Source organism: Gallus gallus (assembly GCF_016699485.2).
Source record: "Gallus gallus isolate bGalGal1 chromosome 35 unlocalized genomic scaffold, bGalGal1.mat.broiler.GRCg7b 35_unloc5, whole genome shotgun sequence".
Taxonomy (NCBI): Eukaryota; Metazoa; Chordata; class Aves; order Galliformes; family Phasianidae; genus Gallus; species Gallus gallus.
Window position 1 is genome coordinate 28,985 of NW_024095960.1, and position 15,045 is coordinate 44,029.

The 15,045-nt window shown below is 59.5% G+C and overlaps 2 protein-coding genes across 3 annotated transcripts in view; one reads left to right on the plus strand and one right to left on the minus strand.

The window, feature by feature from the left end:
• The window catches only part of PIP4P1 (phosphatidylinositol-4,5-bisphosphate 4-phosphatase 1), a 25,897-nt gene extending 21,805 nt beyond the window's left edge, over positions 1–4,092 (minus strand). For both annotated transcript variants that reach the window (XM_040656820.2, XM_040656819.2), the window contains exon 1: positions 3,997–4,092. In XM_040656820.2, the coding sequence (XP_040512754.1) occupies positions 3,997–4,063 (67 nt within the window). In that variant the 5' untranslated portion in view covers positions 4,064–4,092. The remainder of the gene's footprint in view (positions 1–3,996) is intronic.
• Positions 4,062–15,039, plus strand: LOC121108717 (purine nucleoside phosphorylase-like; the record flags this gene model as incomplete). Its single annotated transcript, XM_040656821.2, has 4 exons — positions 4,062–4,102; positions 4,778–4,828; positions 10,219–10,385; positions 14,932–15,039. Coding segments are annotated over exons 1-4 (367 nt in total), but the record flags the coding sequence as incomplete, so codon positions are not given.
• Between the last annotated feature and the right edge of the window lie 6 nt (positions 15,040–15,045).

Below are 15,045 nucleotides of genomic sequence, written 5' to 3' on the forward strand. Positions count from 1 at the left end.
ACACATACAGACCCACAGAGACCCCATAGAGACCCATACGGCCCCATAGAACCCCATAGGGCCCCATAGGGCCCCGTAGAGACCCACAGAACCCCATTGAGACCCCATAGAGACCCATACAGACCCCATAGAGACCCCATAGGGCCCCATAGAGACCCCACAGAAACCCAAAGAGACCCCATAGAGACCCATAGGAACCCATACAGACCCACAGAGACCCCACAGAGACCCCATAGAACCCCATAGACCACATAGGGCCCCATAGAACCCCATACAGCCCCATAGGGCCCTGTAGAGACCCATAGGGCCCCATAAAGACCTATAGTGCTCCATAGGGACCCCATAGACCCCATAGGGCCCTATAGAGACCCCACAGAAACCCACAGAGCCCCATAGAGACCCCATAGACCCATAGGAACACATACAGACCCACAGGGATCCCACAGAGACCCACAGCTGCCCCATAGACTCCCATACAGCCCCATAGAGACCCCATAGGGCCCCACAGAGACCTCACAGAGACCCATAAAACCCCATACACCCCATAGGGCCTCATAGGGCCTCACAGATCCCCATAGTGACCCATACGGCCCCGTAGGGCCCCATAGAGACCCCATAGAGACCCCACAGACACCCCATAGAGCCCCATAGCTGCTCCATAGGGCCCCATAAAGACCCATAGGGCCCCATAGAGACCCCATAGAGACCTATAGCGCTCCACAGGGACCCCATAGACCCCTATAGAGACCCCACAGAAACCCACAGAGACCCCATAGAGACCCATAGGAAACCATACAGACCCACACAGACCCCACAGAGACCCCATAGAACCCCATAGGGCCTCATAGAGCCCCATAGTGACCCATACGGCTCCGTAGGGCCCCATAGAGACCCCACAGAGACCCCATAGAGCCCTATAGCTGCCCCATAGGGCCCCATAGAGACCCATAGGAACCCACAGTGACCCCACAGAGACCCCATAGATACCCCATAGAACGCCATAGGGCCCCATAGAGCCCCATAGAGCCCCAGAGTGACCCATTCGGCCCCATAGGGCCCCATAGACCCCATAGGGCCCTGTAGAGACCCCATAGGGCCCCATAAAGACCTATAGTGCTCCATAGGGACCCCATAGACCCCATAGAGCCCTATAGAGACCCCACAGAAACCCATAGAGACCCTGTAGACATCCATAGGAACCCATAGACCCATAGAGACCCATAGAGTCCCCATAGAGACGCCATAGAGACCCACAGAGCCCCCACAAGACCCCATAGGGACCCATAGGGACCCATAGAGCTTCACAGAGACCCACTGTGCCCCCATAGAACCACACAGAGCCCCCACAGAACCCCCATAGAGACCCACAGAGCCCCACAGAGAACCCATAGACCCCCACAGAGCCCCCATAGAGCCCCACAGAGCCCCATAGAGCCCTCATAGAGACCCACAGCGACCCACAGAGCCCTCATAGAGCCCCATAGGGACCCACAGTGCCCCCATAGGGCCCCATAGGGACCCACAGTGCCCCCATAGAGCCCCATAGGGACCCATAGCGACCCACAGTGTCCCCATAGGGCCCCATGGGGACCCACAGCAACCCACAGAGCCCCCACAGAGCACCATAGCGACCCACAGTGTCCCCATAGAGCCCCATAGGGATCCACAGTGCCCCCATAGAGCCCCCACAGAGCCCATACAACCCCATAGCGCCCCAATAGAGCCCCATAGGGACCCATAGGGACCCATAGGGACCCACAGTGCCCCCATAGAGCCCCATAGGGACTCACAGAGCCCCATAGAGCCCCATAGCGACCCACAGTGCCCCCATAGAGCCCCATAGAGACCCACAGTGCCCCCATAGGGCCCCATAGGGACCCACAGTGCCCCCATAGAATCCCATAGAGCCCCAGAGAGCCCCATAGGAACCCACAGTGACCCACAGAGCCCTCATAGAGCCCCATAGCGACCCACAGTAACCCCATAAAGCCCCATAGAGCCCCATAGGGACCCACAGCGACCCACAGAGCCCTCATAGAGCCCCACAGCGACCCATAGAGCCCCATAGAGCCCCATAGGGACCCACAGTGGCCCCATAGAGCCCCACAGAGCACCATAGGGACCCACAGAGCCCCATAGAGGCCCACAGAGCCCCACAGAGCCCCCATAGAACCCCATAGAGCCCCATAGAGCCCCATAGAGACCCAGAGCGACCAACAGTGTCCCCATAGAGCCCCATAGCAACCCACAGTGCCCCCATAGAGACCCACAGAGCCCCATAGAGCCCCACAATGACCCACAGAGCCCTCATAGAGCCCCATAGCGACCCACAGTGCCCCCATAGAGCCCCACAGAGCCCCATAGCGACCCACAGAGCCCTCATAGAGCCCCATAGAAACCCACACTGCCCCCATAGAGCCCCATAGAGCCCCACAATGACCCACAGAGCCCCCATAGAGCCCCACAGCAACCCACAGTGTCCCCATAGAGCCCCATAGGAACCCACAGTGCCCCCATAGAGCCCCATAGGGACCCACAGTGCCCCCATAGAAACCCCATAGAACCCCCACAGAGCCCCATAGAGTCCCACAGAGCCCCAGAGAGCCCCCATAGAGCCCCATAGAGCCCCATAGAGCCCCATAACGACCCACAGTGCCCCCATAGAGCCCCATAGAGACCCACAGTGGCATCACAGAGGCCCCATAGACCCCCATAGGGACCCATAGAGCCCCACAGCAGCCCACAGTGCCCCATAGAACCCCATAGTGACCCACAGTGCCCCCATAGAATCCCATAGAGCCCCATAGAGCCCCATAGGAACCCACAGTGACCCACAGAGCCCTCATAGAGCCCCATAGGGACCCACAGTGCCCCCATAGAGCCCCATAGGGACCCACAGCGACCCACAGTGCCCCCACAGAGCTCCATAGGGACCCACAGTGCCCCCGTAGAGCCCCATAGGGACCCACAGAGCCCCCATAGAGCCCCACAGAGCCCCATAGTGACCCACAGTACCCCATAGAGGCCCACAGAGCCCCACAGAGCCCCCATAGAACCCCATAGAGCCCCATAGAGCCCCCATAGGGACCCACAGCGACCCACAGAGCCCTCATAGAGCCCCATAGCGACCCACAGTAACCCCATAAAGCCCCATAGAGCCCCATAGGGACCCACAGCGACCCACAGAGCCCTCATAGAGCCCCATAGCGACCCACAGTAACCCCATAGAGCCCCACAGAGCCCCATAGGGACCCACAGTGCCCCCATAGAGCCCCATAGCGACCCACAGTGTCCCCATAGGGCCCCATGGGGACCCATAGCAGCCCACAGAGCCCCCATAGAGCCCCATAGAGACCCATAGCGCCCCCATAGCGCCCCATAGGGACCCATAGGGACCCACAGAGCCCTCATAGAGCCCCATAGCGACCAACAGTGCCCCCATAGAACCCCACAGAGCCCCATAGAGCCCCATAGGGACCCACAGAGCCCCCATAGAGCCCCATAGCGACCCACAGAGCCCCCATAGAGCCCCATAGAGACCCATAGCGCCCCCATAGAGCCCCATAGGGACCCATAGGGACCCACAGAGCCCTCATAGAGCCCCATAGCGACCAACAGTGCCCCCATAGAACCCCATAGAGCCCCATAGGGATGCATAGGGACCCACAGTGTCCCCATAGAGCCCCATAGGGACCCACAGTGGCCCCATAGAGCCCCACAGTGGCCCCATAGAACCCCCACAGAGCCCCATAGCGACCCCACACCCCCCCCAATCCCTCCCACCCCTTCAAGCCCCGCCCACCCCACGGCCACACCCACACTATGGCCCCGCCCCCTTTTAGGCCCCGCCCCCTTTAGGCCCCTCCCACCCCACACAGCAGCCCCGCCCCCTCCCCACGACCCCCGTCTCCCCCCCCACCCCCTCCCTACGACCCCTCCCCCACCCCGCGGCCCCTCCCCCCTTTAAGCCCCGCCCCCTTTAAGCCCCTCCCCCACCTTTCGGCCCCGCCCCTCCGGGGGTCCCCTCCGCCGCCAGCAGCGGGGAGCGCTCCCCGTCCGCCATGGCCGCCGCCTCGCTCCCGACTGGCCGCCGGCCCACCACGTGACCGCCCCTCTTCCCACTCACCCGCCCTCCTGATTGGCTCCCTGCCCTCACGTGACCACTCCCTAGCTCCGCCCCTCTCTCCCCATTGCCTCGTTGACCTCACGTGATCGCAGCTCCCGCTCTCATTGGCTCGCTCCCCCTCACGTGATCCTCCCTCCCCACCCCACTTCCGCTCAGTCGCCATAGCAACGCCGCTGAAGGGGGCGTGGTTTCGCTCTTCGGCCTCTGATTGGTCCACTTCCCCCCACGTGATCTCTTCCCTCCGCCTCCTTTGCCTCTCAATCTCCATAGCAACGCCGCTCGGGGGCGCGGTTTCCCTCCCCGCTCTCTGATTGGCTCCCCTTCCTCACGTGACCTCTCCGCCCCTTTTAACTCCATGGCAACGCCGGGCGGGGAGCGTTGCTTCCTTCTCCTCTCTGATTGGCCCGCTTCCCTCACGTGACCCTCCCGCTTCCGCCCCATCTCCATGACAACAGCCCGCGAGGGGGGCGTTGTTCCCTTCTCCTCTCTCTGATTGGTCCGCTCTGCACCACGTGACCATCCCGCTTCCGCCCCGTCTCCATGACAACGCCGCTCGGGGGCGCGGTTTTCCCCCCACCCCTCCCTCTGATTGGTCGATGATCGCCGAGGGGGCGTTGCGGGCGCCGCTGATTGGTCCGTTCCCCCCTTAAGGTCGCCGCACTTCCGGCCCGGTGCTCAGAGCGTCTTTACCATGGACGGGAGGTGAGCGGGCCGCGCATGCGCCCTTCATCCCTCCCCTCCCCCCCCTCCCCCCCAACTTAACTATCCTTAATTACGCCCTTCATTCCCCCCCCCCCCTCGCCTCGCCTCCCCGCAATTAACCCTAATTAACCCGGCTCTAATTATGCTCGGGACCCCTTAAGTCTGGGCGTTGCCCCCCTCGCCTCATCCTCTCAGCCAATCACAGCGCTCCCCGCCGGCTCCCGCCCCCGCTTCAACCAATCAGCGCCCGCCGTTCCCCCCCCCCCCCCATTGGTCCCGCCCCCTTCGCCGCCGCCCCTGGGCTAAGTCCGAGCGGCGCTTCCGCGTCACGTGACGGGGAACTTAGTCACGTGACGGGGGGCCATTGAGTTCAATGGGGTCCATTGAGTTCAACGGGGCCAATGGGGGTCAGTGGGGCTCCGTGGGGCTCTATGGGGCCTCTATGCCTCTCTATGGGGCACTGTAGGGTCTCTATGGGGTACTGTGGGGTCCCTATGGGTCTCTATGGGGTCCGTATGGAATCTCTATAGGGCCTCTATGGGTCTCTATGGGAATTATGGGGTCCCTATGGGGCACTGTGGGGTCCCTATGAGGCCCCTATGGGGTTCTATGGGGTTCTATGGGGCGCTATGGGACTCTATGGGGCCTCTATGGGTCTCTATGGGCATTATGGGGTCCCTATGGGGCACTGTGGGGTCCCTATGGGGCCCCTATGGGGTTCTATGGGGTTTCTATGGGGCGCTATGGGGCTCTATGGGGTCTCTGTGGGTCTCTATGGATCTCTATGGGGTAACTATGGGGTTCTATGGGGTCTCTATGGGGCGCTGTGGGGCTCTATGGGGTCTCTGTGGGTCTCTATGGATCTCTATGGGGCACTGTGGGGTCTCTATGGGGTACTGTGGGGTCTCTATGGGTCTCTATGGGGTCCGTATGGAATCTCTATAGGGCCTCTATGGGTCTCTGTGGGAATTATGGGGTCCCTATGGGGCACTGTGGGGTCCGTATGAGGCCCCTATGGGGTTCTATGGGGCGCTATGGGACTCTATGGGGCCTCTATGGGTCTCTATGGGCATTATGGGGTCCCTATGGGGCACTGTGGGGTCCCTATGGGGCCCCTATGGGGTTCTATGGGGTTTCTATGGGGCGCTATGGGGCTCTATGGGGTCTCTGTGGGTCTCTATGGGTCTCTATGGATCTTTATGGGGTAACTATGGGGTTCTATGGGGTCTCTATGGGGCGCTGTGGGGCTCTATGGGGCCTCTATGGGTCTCTATGGGGTTCTATGGGGTCTCTATGGGGCACTGTGGGGTCTCTATGGCTCTCTATGGGGCACTCCGGGGTCTCTATGGGGCAGTGTTAATCTCTATGGGTCGCTATGGGGTCTATGGGGTCTCTATGGGGCACTGTGGGGTCTCTATGGCTCTCTATGGGGCACTCCGGGGTCTCTATGGGGTGCTGTTAATCTCTATGGGGCACTATGGGGTCCCTATGGGGTTCTATGGGGTCTCTATGGGGCGCGGTGGGCTCTCTATGGGTCTCCACGGGGCACTCCGGGGTCTCTATGGGGTGCTGTTAATCTCTATGGGTCGCTATGGGGTCCCTATGGCGTTCTGTGGGGTCTCTATGGGGCACTGTGGGGTCTCTATGGGGCGCTGTGAATCTCTATGGGGCGCTATGGGTCCCTATGGGGCGCTGTGAATCTGTATGGGGTGCTATGGGGTCCCTATGGGGCGCTATGGGGTCTCTATGGGGCGCTATGGGTCTCTATGGGGCACTGTGTGGTCTCTATGGGACACTATTGGGTCTTTATGGGGTTTTATGGGGTCTCTATGGGGCGCTGTGGGGCTCTATGGGGCACTGTGGGGTCCCTATGGGTCTCTATGGGGTCCCTATGGAATCTCTATGGGGCCTCTATGGCTCTCTATGGGCATTATGGGGTGTCAATGGGGCACTATGGGGTACCTATGGGACCCTATGGGGTTCTATGGGGTTTCTATGAGGCGCTATGGGGCTCTATGGGGTCTCTGTGGGGCTCTATGGGTCTCTATGGATCTCTATGGGGTCCCTATGGGGTTCTATGTGGTTCTATGGGGTCTCTATGGGGCGCTGTGGGGCACTATATGTCTCTATGGGGTCCCTGTGGGGTCCCTGTGGGGTTCTATGGGGTCTCTATGAGGTGCTGTGGGGCTCTATGGGTCCTCTATGGGTCTCTATGGGGCACTGTGGGGTCCCTATGGGCCACTATGGGGTTCTATGGGGTTTCTATGGGTCCCTGTGGGTCCCAATGGGTCTCTATGGGTCTCTATGTGTCCCTATGGGTCTCTATGGGTCTCTATGGGTCCCAATGGGTTCCAATGGGTCTCTATGGGTCTCTATGGGTCCCAATGGGTCTCTATGGGTCTCTATGGGTCCCAATGTGTCCCTATGGGTCCCTATGGGTCCCTATTGGTCCCTACTGGTCCCTATGGGTCCCTATGGGTCGGTATGGGTCCCAATGGGTCTCTATGGGGTCTCTATGGGTCTCTATGGGTCCCAATGGGTCTCTATGGGTCTCTATGGGTCCCAATGGGTCTCTATGGGGTCTCTATGGGTCTCTATGGTTCCCTATGGGTCTCTATGGGTCTCTATGGGTCCCAATGGGTTCCAATGGGTCTCTATGTGTCCCTATGGGTCCCAATGGGTCTCTATGGGTCCCAATGTGTCCCAATGGGTCTCTATGGGTCCCAATGGGTCCCAATGGGTCCCAATGGGTCTCTATGGGGTCTCTATGGGTCTCTATGGGTCTCTATGGGTCTCTATGGGTCTCTATGGGTCCCAATGGGTTCCAATGGGTCTCTATGGGTCTCTATGGGTCCCAATGTGTCTCTATGGGTCTCTATGGGTCCCAATGTGTCTCTATGGGTCCCTATGGTTCCCTACGGGTCTCTATGGTTCTCTATGGGTCTCTATGGGTCCCAATGGGTTCCAATGGGTCTCTATGGGTCCCTATGGGGTCTCTATGGGTCCCAATGTGTCCCTATGGGTCTCTATGCATCTCTATGGTGTCCCAATGTGTTCCTATGGGTCCCCATGGGTCCCAATGTGTGTCTATGGGTCTCTATGGGTCTCTATGGGTCTCTATGGGTCTCATTGGCTCCCAATGGATCTCTATGGGGTCTCTATGGATCCCTATGGGGCTCTATAGGGCTCTATGGGTCCCAATGTGTCCCTATGGGTCCCTATGGGTCTCTATGGGTCCCAATGTGTCTCTATGGGTCCCTATGGGTCCCTATGGGTCTCTATGGTTCCCAATGGGTTCCAATGTGTCCCTATGGGTCCCTATGGGTCTGTATGGGTCCGTATGGGTCTCTATGGGGTCCCTATGGGTCCCAATGATTCCCTATGGGTCCCTATGGGTCCCTATGTGTCCCTATGGGGTCCCTATGGGTCTCTATGGGTCCCTATGGGGTCCCTATGGGGTCTCTATGGATCTCTACGGGTCCGAATGGGTCTCTATGGGTCTCCATGGGTCCGAATGGGTCTCTATGGGTCCCAATGTGTCCCTAAGGGTTCCTATGGGGTCTCTATGGGGCTCTATGGGTCTCTTTGGGTCTCTATGGGCTCAGTGGGTCTTTATGAGGGCTCTGTGGGTCCCAATGGGTCCCAATGGGTCTCTATTGGTCCCAATGGGTCTCTATTGGTCCCAATGGGTCTGAATGGGTCTCTATGGGTCCCAATGGGTCTCTATGGGTCCCTATGTGTCTCTATGGATCCCTACGGGTCTCTATGGGTCCCTATGGGTCCCTATGGGTCCTTATGGGGCTCTATGGGTCTCTATGGGTCCCAATGGGTCTCTATGGGTCTCTATGGGTCCCTATGTGTCTCTATGGATCCCTACGGGTCTCTATGGGTCTCTATGGGTCTCTATGGGTCCGAATGAGTCTCTATGGGTCCCAATGTGTCCCTAAGGGTTCCTATGGGGTCTCTATGGGGCTCTATGGGTCTCTTTGGGTCTCTATGGGCTCAGTGGGTCTTTATGAGGGCTCTATGGGTCCCAATGGGTCCCAATGGGTCTCTATGGATCCCAATGGGTCTGAATGGGTCTCTATGCGTTCCTATGGGTCTCTATGGGTCCCAATGGGTCTCTATGGGGTCTCTATGGGTCTCTATGGGTCCCAATGTGTCTCTATGGGCTCAGTGGGTCTTTATGAGGGCTCTATGGTTCCCAATGGGTCCCAATGGGTCTCTATGGGTCCCTATGTGTCTCTATGGATCCCTACGGGTCTCTATGGGTCCCTATGGGTCCCTATGGGTCCTTATGGGGCTCTATGGGTCTCTATGGGTCCCAATGGGTCTCTATGGGTCTCTATGGGTCCCTATGTGTCTCTATGGATCCCTACGGGTCTCTATGGGTCTCTATGGGTCTCTATGGGTCCGAATGAGTCTCTATGGGTCCCAATGTGTCCCTAAGGGTTCCTATGGGGTCTCTATGGGGCTCTATGGGTCTCTTTGGGTCTCTATGGGCTCAGTGGGTCTTTATGAGGGCTCTATGGGTCCCAATGGGTCCCAATGGGTCTCTATGGATCCCAATGGGTCTGAATGGGTCTCTATGCGTTCCTATGGGTCTCTATGGGTCCCAATGGGTCTCTATGGGGTCTCTATGGGTCTCTATGGGTCCCAATGTGTCTCTATGGGCTCAGTGGGTCTTTATGAGGGCTCTATGGTTCCCAATGGGTCCCAATGGGTCTCTATGGGTCCCAATGGGTCTGAATGGGTCTCTATGCGTTCCTATGGGTCCCAATGGGTCCCAATGGGTCCCAATGGGTCTCTATGGGTCTCTATGGGTCCCAATGGGTCTCTATGGGGTCTCTATGGGTCTCTATGTGTCCCTATGGGTCCCAATGGGTCTCTATTGGTCCCAATGGGTCTCTATGGGTCCCAATGGGTCTCTATGGATCTCTATGGGTCTCTATGGGTCTCTATGGGTCTCTATGCGTTCCTATGGGTCTCTATGCGTTCCTATGGGTCTCTATGGGTCCCAATGGGTCCCTATGTGTCCCTATGGGTCCCAATGGGTCTCTATGGGGTCTCTATGGGTCCCAATGGGTGTCTATGGGTCTCTATGGGTCCCAATGGGTCTCTATGGGGTCTCTATGGGTCTCTATGGTTCCCTATGGGTCTCTATGGGTCTCTATGGGTCCCAATGGGTTCCAATGGGTCTCTATGGGTCTGTATGGGTCCCAATGTGTCTCTATGGGTCCCTAAGGGTCCCTATGGGTCCCAATGGGTTCCTATGGGTCCCTATGGGTCGCTATGGGTCTCTATGGGGTTTCTATGGGTCTCTATGGATCTCTATGGGTCGCTATGGGTCGCTATGGGTCCCAACGTGTCTCTCTGGGTCCCCCCCACAGCTACGAGTGCTGCTCGGAGGCGGCCGCCTGGTTGGGGTCCCACTTTGGGGGGGTTTCCCCCCGCGTGGGGTTGGTGTGTGGGTCCGGCCTGGGAGCTTTGGCCGAAGATTTGGGGCAGCCCCACAGCGTGGACTACGCGGACATCCCCCACTTCCCCCGCAGCACCGGTCAGCCCCATAGATGGGGGGTAATGGGGGGTTTGGGGGGGGTTCTGCCCCATAGATGGGTGTTGGGGTGGGGGTTCAGCCCCATAGATGGGGGGTAAAGGGGGTTTGGGGGGGGGGGGCAGCCCCATAGATGGGGGTAGGGAGGGTCTGGGGGGGGTTCTGCCCCATAGATGGCGGTATGGGGGGGGTCAGCCCTATATATGGGGGGTTGGGGGGCGGTTCAGCCCCATAGATGGGGGGTAAAGGGGCTTTGGGGGGGGTTCTGCCCCATAGATGGGTGTTGGGGGGGGGGTTCAGCCCCATAGATGGGGGGTAATGGGGGGTTTGGGGGGGGTTCTGCCCCATAGATGGGGGTAGGGAGGGATTCAGCCCCATAGATGGGGGGTAATGGGGGTTTGGGGGGGGTTCTGCCCCATATATGGGTGTTGGGGGGGGGTTCAGCCCCATAGATGAGGGGTAAAGGGGGTTTGGGGGGGGGGGCAGCCCCATAGATGGGTGTTCGGGGGGGGTTCAGCCCCATAGATGGGGGGTAAAGGGGGTTTGGGGGGGGTTCTGCCCCATATATGGGTGTTGGGGGGGAGGGTTCAGCCCCATAGATGGGGGGTAAAGGGGGTTTGGGGGGGGGGGGGCAGCCCCATAGATGGGGGTAGGGAGGGTCTGGGGGGGGTTCTGCCCCATAGATGGCGGTATGGGGGGGGTCAGCCCTATATATGGGGGGTTGGGGGGCGGTTCAGCCCCATAGATGGGGGGTAAAGGGGCTTTGGGGGGGGGTTCTGCCCCATATATGGGTGTTGGGGGGGGGGTTCAGCCCCATAGATGGGGGGTAAATGGGGTTTGGGGTGGTTCTGCCCCATATATGGGTGCTGGGGGGGGGTTCAGCCCCATAGATGGGGGGTAATGGGGGGTTTGGGGGGGGGTTCTGCCCCATATATGGGTGTTGGGGGGGAGGGTTCAGCCCCATAGATGGGGGGTAAAGGGGGTTTGGGGGGGGGGGGCAGCCCCATAGATGGGGGTAGGGAGGGTCTGGGGGGGGTTCTGCCCCATAGATGGCGGTATGGGGGGGGTCAGCCCTATATATGGGGGGTTGGGGGGGCGGTTCAGCCCCATAGATGGGGGGTAAAGGGGCTTTGGGGGGGGGTTCTGCCCCATATATGGGTGTTGGGGGGGGGTTCAGCCCCATAGATGGGGGGTAATGGGGGTTTGGGGGGGGGGGGCAGCCCCATAGATGGGGGTAGGGAGGGATTCAGCCCCATAGATGGGGGGGAAAGAGGGGTTTGGGGGGGGTTCTGCCCCATATATGGGTGTTGGGGGGGGGTTCAGCCCCATAGATGGGGGGTAAAGGGGGTTGGGGGGGGGGGGCAGCCCCATAGATGGGGGTAGGGAGGGTTTGGGGGGGGTTCAGCCCCATAGATGGGGGTAGGGAGGGTTTGGGGGGGGGATCTGCCCCATAGATGGAGGTATGGGGGTGTCAGCCCTATATATGGGGGGTTGGGGGGGGGTTCAGCCCATAGATGGGGGTATGGGGGTTGTAGCCCCATATATGGGGGTAGGGAGGGTCTGGGGGGGCTTCTGCCCCATAGATGGGGTGTAATGGGGGGTTTGGGGGGATTGGCCCCATAGATGGGGGGTTGGGGAGGGATTCAGCCCCATAGATGGGGGGTGGGGGGGGATAAGGGGGGGTTCAGCCCCATAGATGGGGGGTTGGGAGGGTTTGGGGGGTGGTTCTGCCCCATAGATTGGGAGTAAAGGGGGTTTGGGGGGGGTTCAGCCCCATAGATGGGGGGTAGGGCGGGTTTGGGGGGGGATCAGCCCTATGTATGGGGGGTTGGGGGGGATTCAGCCCCATAGATGGGGTGTGGGGGGGGATAAGGGGGGGTTCTGCCCCATATATGGGGGATTGGGAGGGTTTGGGGGGGGTTCTGCCCCATAGATGGCGGTATGGGGGGTGTCAGCCCTATATATGGGGGGTTGGGGGGGGTTCAGCCCCATAGATGGGGGGTAAAGGGGGTTTGGGGGTGAGTTCTGCCCCATAGATGGGGGGTTGGGGGGGGGGTTCAGCCCCATAGATGGGGGTATGGGGGTTGTAGCCCCATATATGGGGGGTAGGGAGGGTTTGGGGGGGGGTTCTGCCCCATATATGGGTGTTGGGGGGGGGTTCAGCCCCATAGATGGGGGGTAATGGGGGTTTGGGGGGGGGTTCAGCCCCATAGATGGGGGGTGGGAAGGGTTTGGGAGTATTCTGCCCCATAGATGGGGGGTGGGGGGGTATAAAGTGGTGAGCCCCATAGATGGGGGGTAGGGAGGGTTTGGGGGTATTCTGCCCCATATATGGGGGGTTGGGAGGGTTTGGGGGGGCTTCTGCCCCATAGATGGGGGGGGTAATGGGGGGTTTGGGGGGGTTTCTGCCCCATAGATGGGGGGTAATGGGGGGTTTGGGGGGGGGTTCTGCCCCATATATGGCGGTATGGGGGGGGTCAGCCCTATATATGGGGGGTTGAGGGAGGGTTCTGCCCCATAGATGGGGGGGTAAAGGGGGTTTGGGGGGGGGGATCTGCCCCATAGATGGGGGTTTGGGGGGGGTCACCCCCATATATGGGGGGTTGAGGGGGGATTCTGCCCCATAGATGGGGGGTAAAGGGGGTGGGGGAGGTTCTGCCCCATAGATGGCGGGTTGGGGGGGGGTTCTGCCCCATAGATGGGGGTATGGGTAGGGTCAGCCCTATATATGGGGGGGGTTGGGGGGGGTTCAGCCCCATAGATGGGGGGTGGGGGGGGATAGGAGGGGGTGAGCCCCATATATGGGGGGTTGGGAGGGTTTGGGGGTGGGTTCTGCCCCATAGATGGGGGGTAGGGAGGGTTTGGGGGGGGGTTCTGCCCCATAGATGGGGGGTAAAGGGGTGTTTGGGGGGGGGTCAGCTCCATATATGGGGGGTTGGGGGGCGGTTCAGCCCCATAGATGGGGGGTAAAGGGGTGTTTGGGGGGGGTCAGCTCCATATATGGGGGGGTTGGGGGGCGGTTCAGCCCCATAGATGGGGGGTGGGGGGGGATAGGAGGGAGTCAGCCCCACATATGGGGGGTTGGGGGTGGGTTCTGCCCCATAGATGGGGGGTAATGGGGGTTTAGGAGGGGTCAGCCCTATAGATGGGGGGATGGGGGGGGGGATTCAGCCCTATATATGGGGGATTGGGGGGTTCAGTCCTATATATGGGTCCCTATAGGTCAGTATGGGTCACTTATGGGTCTCTATGGGTCCCTTTATGTCCCTATGGGTCTCTGTGTGTCCCTATGGGTCTCTATGGTTCCCTATGTGTCCCTATGTGTCTCTATGGGTCCCTATAGGTCAGTATGGGTCTCTATGGGTCCCTATGGGTCTCTATGGGTCACTATGGGGCTCTTATGGGTCTCTATGGATTCCTATGGGTCTCTATGGGTGTCTATGGGTCACTTATGGGTCCCTATGGGTCTCTATGGGTTCCTATGGGTCTCTATGGGTCCCTATAGGTCACTGTGGGTCAGTTATGGGTCTCTATGGGTCCCTGTGTGTCCCTATGGGTCCCTGTGTGTCCCTATGGGTCACTATGGGTCACTTACGCGTCTCTATGGGTCCCTATGGGTCCCTATGGGTTCCTATGGGGCTCTTATGGGTCTCTATGGGTTCCTATGGGTCTCTATGGGTCCCTATAGGTCACTGTGGGTCTCTATGGGTCTCTATGGGTCCCTATGGGTCACTTATGGGTCTCTATGGGTCCGTATGGGTCTCTATGGGGTCTGTATGTGTCCCAATGGGTCTCTATGGGTCCCTATCTCTCCCTATGGGTCCCTATGTCCCCCTATGTGTCCCCACGTTTGCCCCCGTGAGCTGTGAGTTGTGGGGCAGCCGTGGGGCAGCTGTGGGTCTGGGGCCTCACTTATGGGTCCAGGGTGTTCCTTATGGGTCTCTATGGGTCACTTATGGGTCTCTATGGGGTCTCTATGGGTCCCTATGGGTCTCTATGGGTTCCTATGGGTCTCTATGGGTCCCTATGGATTCCTATGGGTCTCTATGGGTGTCTATGGGTCACTTATGGGTCCCTATGGGTCCCTATGGGTCTCTATGGGTCAGTATGGGTCCCCATGTGTCCCTATGGGTGTCTATGGGTCCTATGGGTCCCAATGGGTCACTATGGGTCCCTATGTGTTCCTATAGGTCACTATGGGTCACTTATGGGTCTCTATGGGTCACTTATGGGTCTCTATGGGTCCCTATAGGTTACTTATGGGTCAGTTATGGGTCTCTATGGGTCTCTATGGGTCTGTATGGGTTCCTATGGGTCAGTTATGGGTCTCTATGGGTCCCAATGTGTCCCTATGGGTCTCTATGGGTCCCTATGTCTCCCTATGTGTCCCTATTGGTCGCTATGTGTCCCTATGTCTCCCTATGGGTCTCTATGGGGTCTGTATGTGTCCCTATGTGTCCCTATGTCCCCCTATGTGTCCCCACGTTTGCCCCCGTGAGCTGTGAGTTGTGGGGCAGCCGTGGGGCAGCTGTGGGTCGCTGTTGGGCAGTGTCGGGCCACGCGGGCCGCCTGGTGGTGGGCACTCTGGGCTCCGTGCCCTGCGCCGTCCTGCAGGGCCGATTCCACCTCTATGAGGGATACAGCCCCGCTCAGGTGGGTCCTC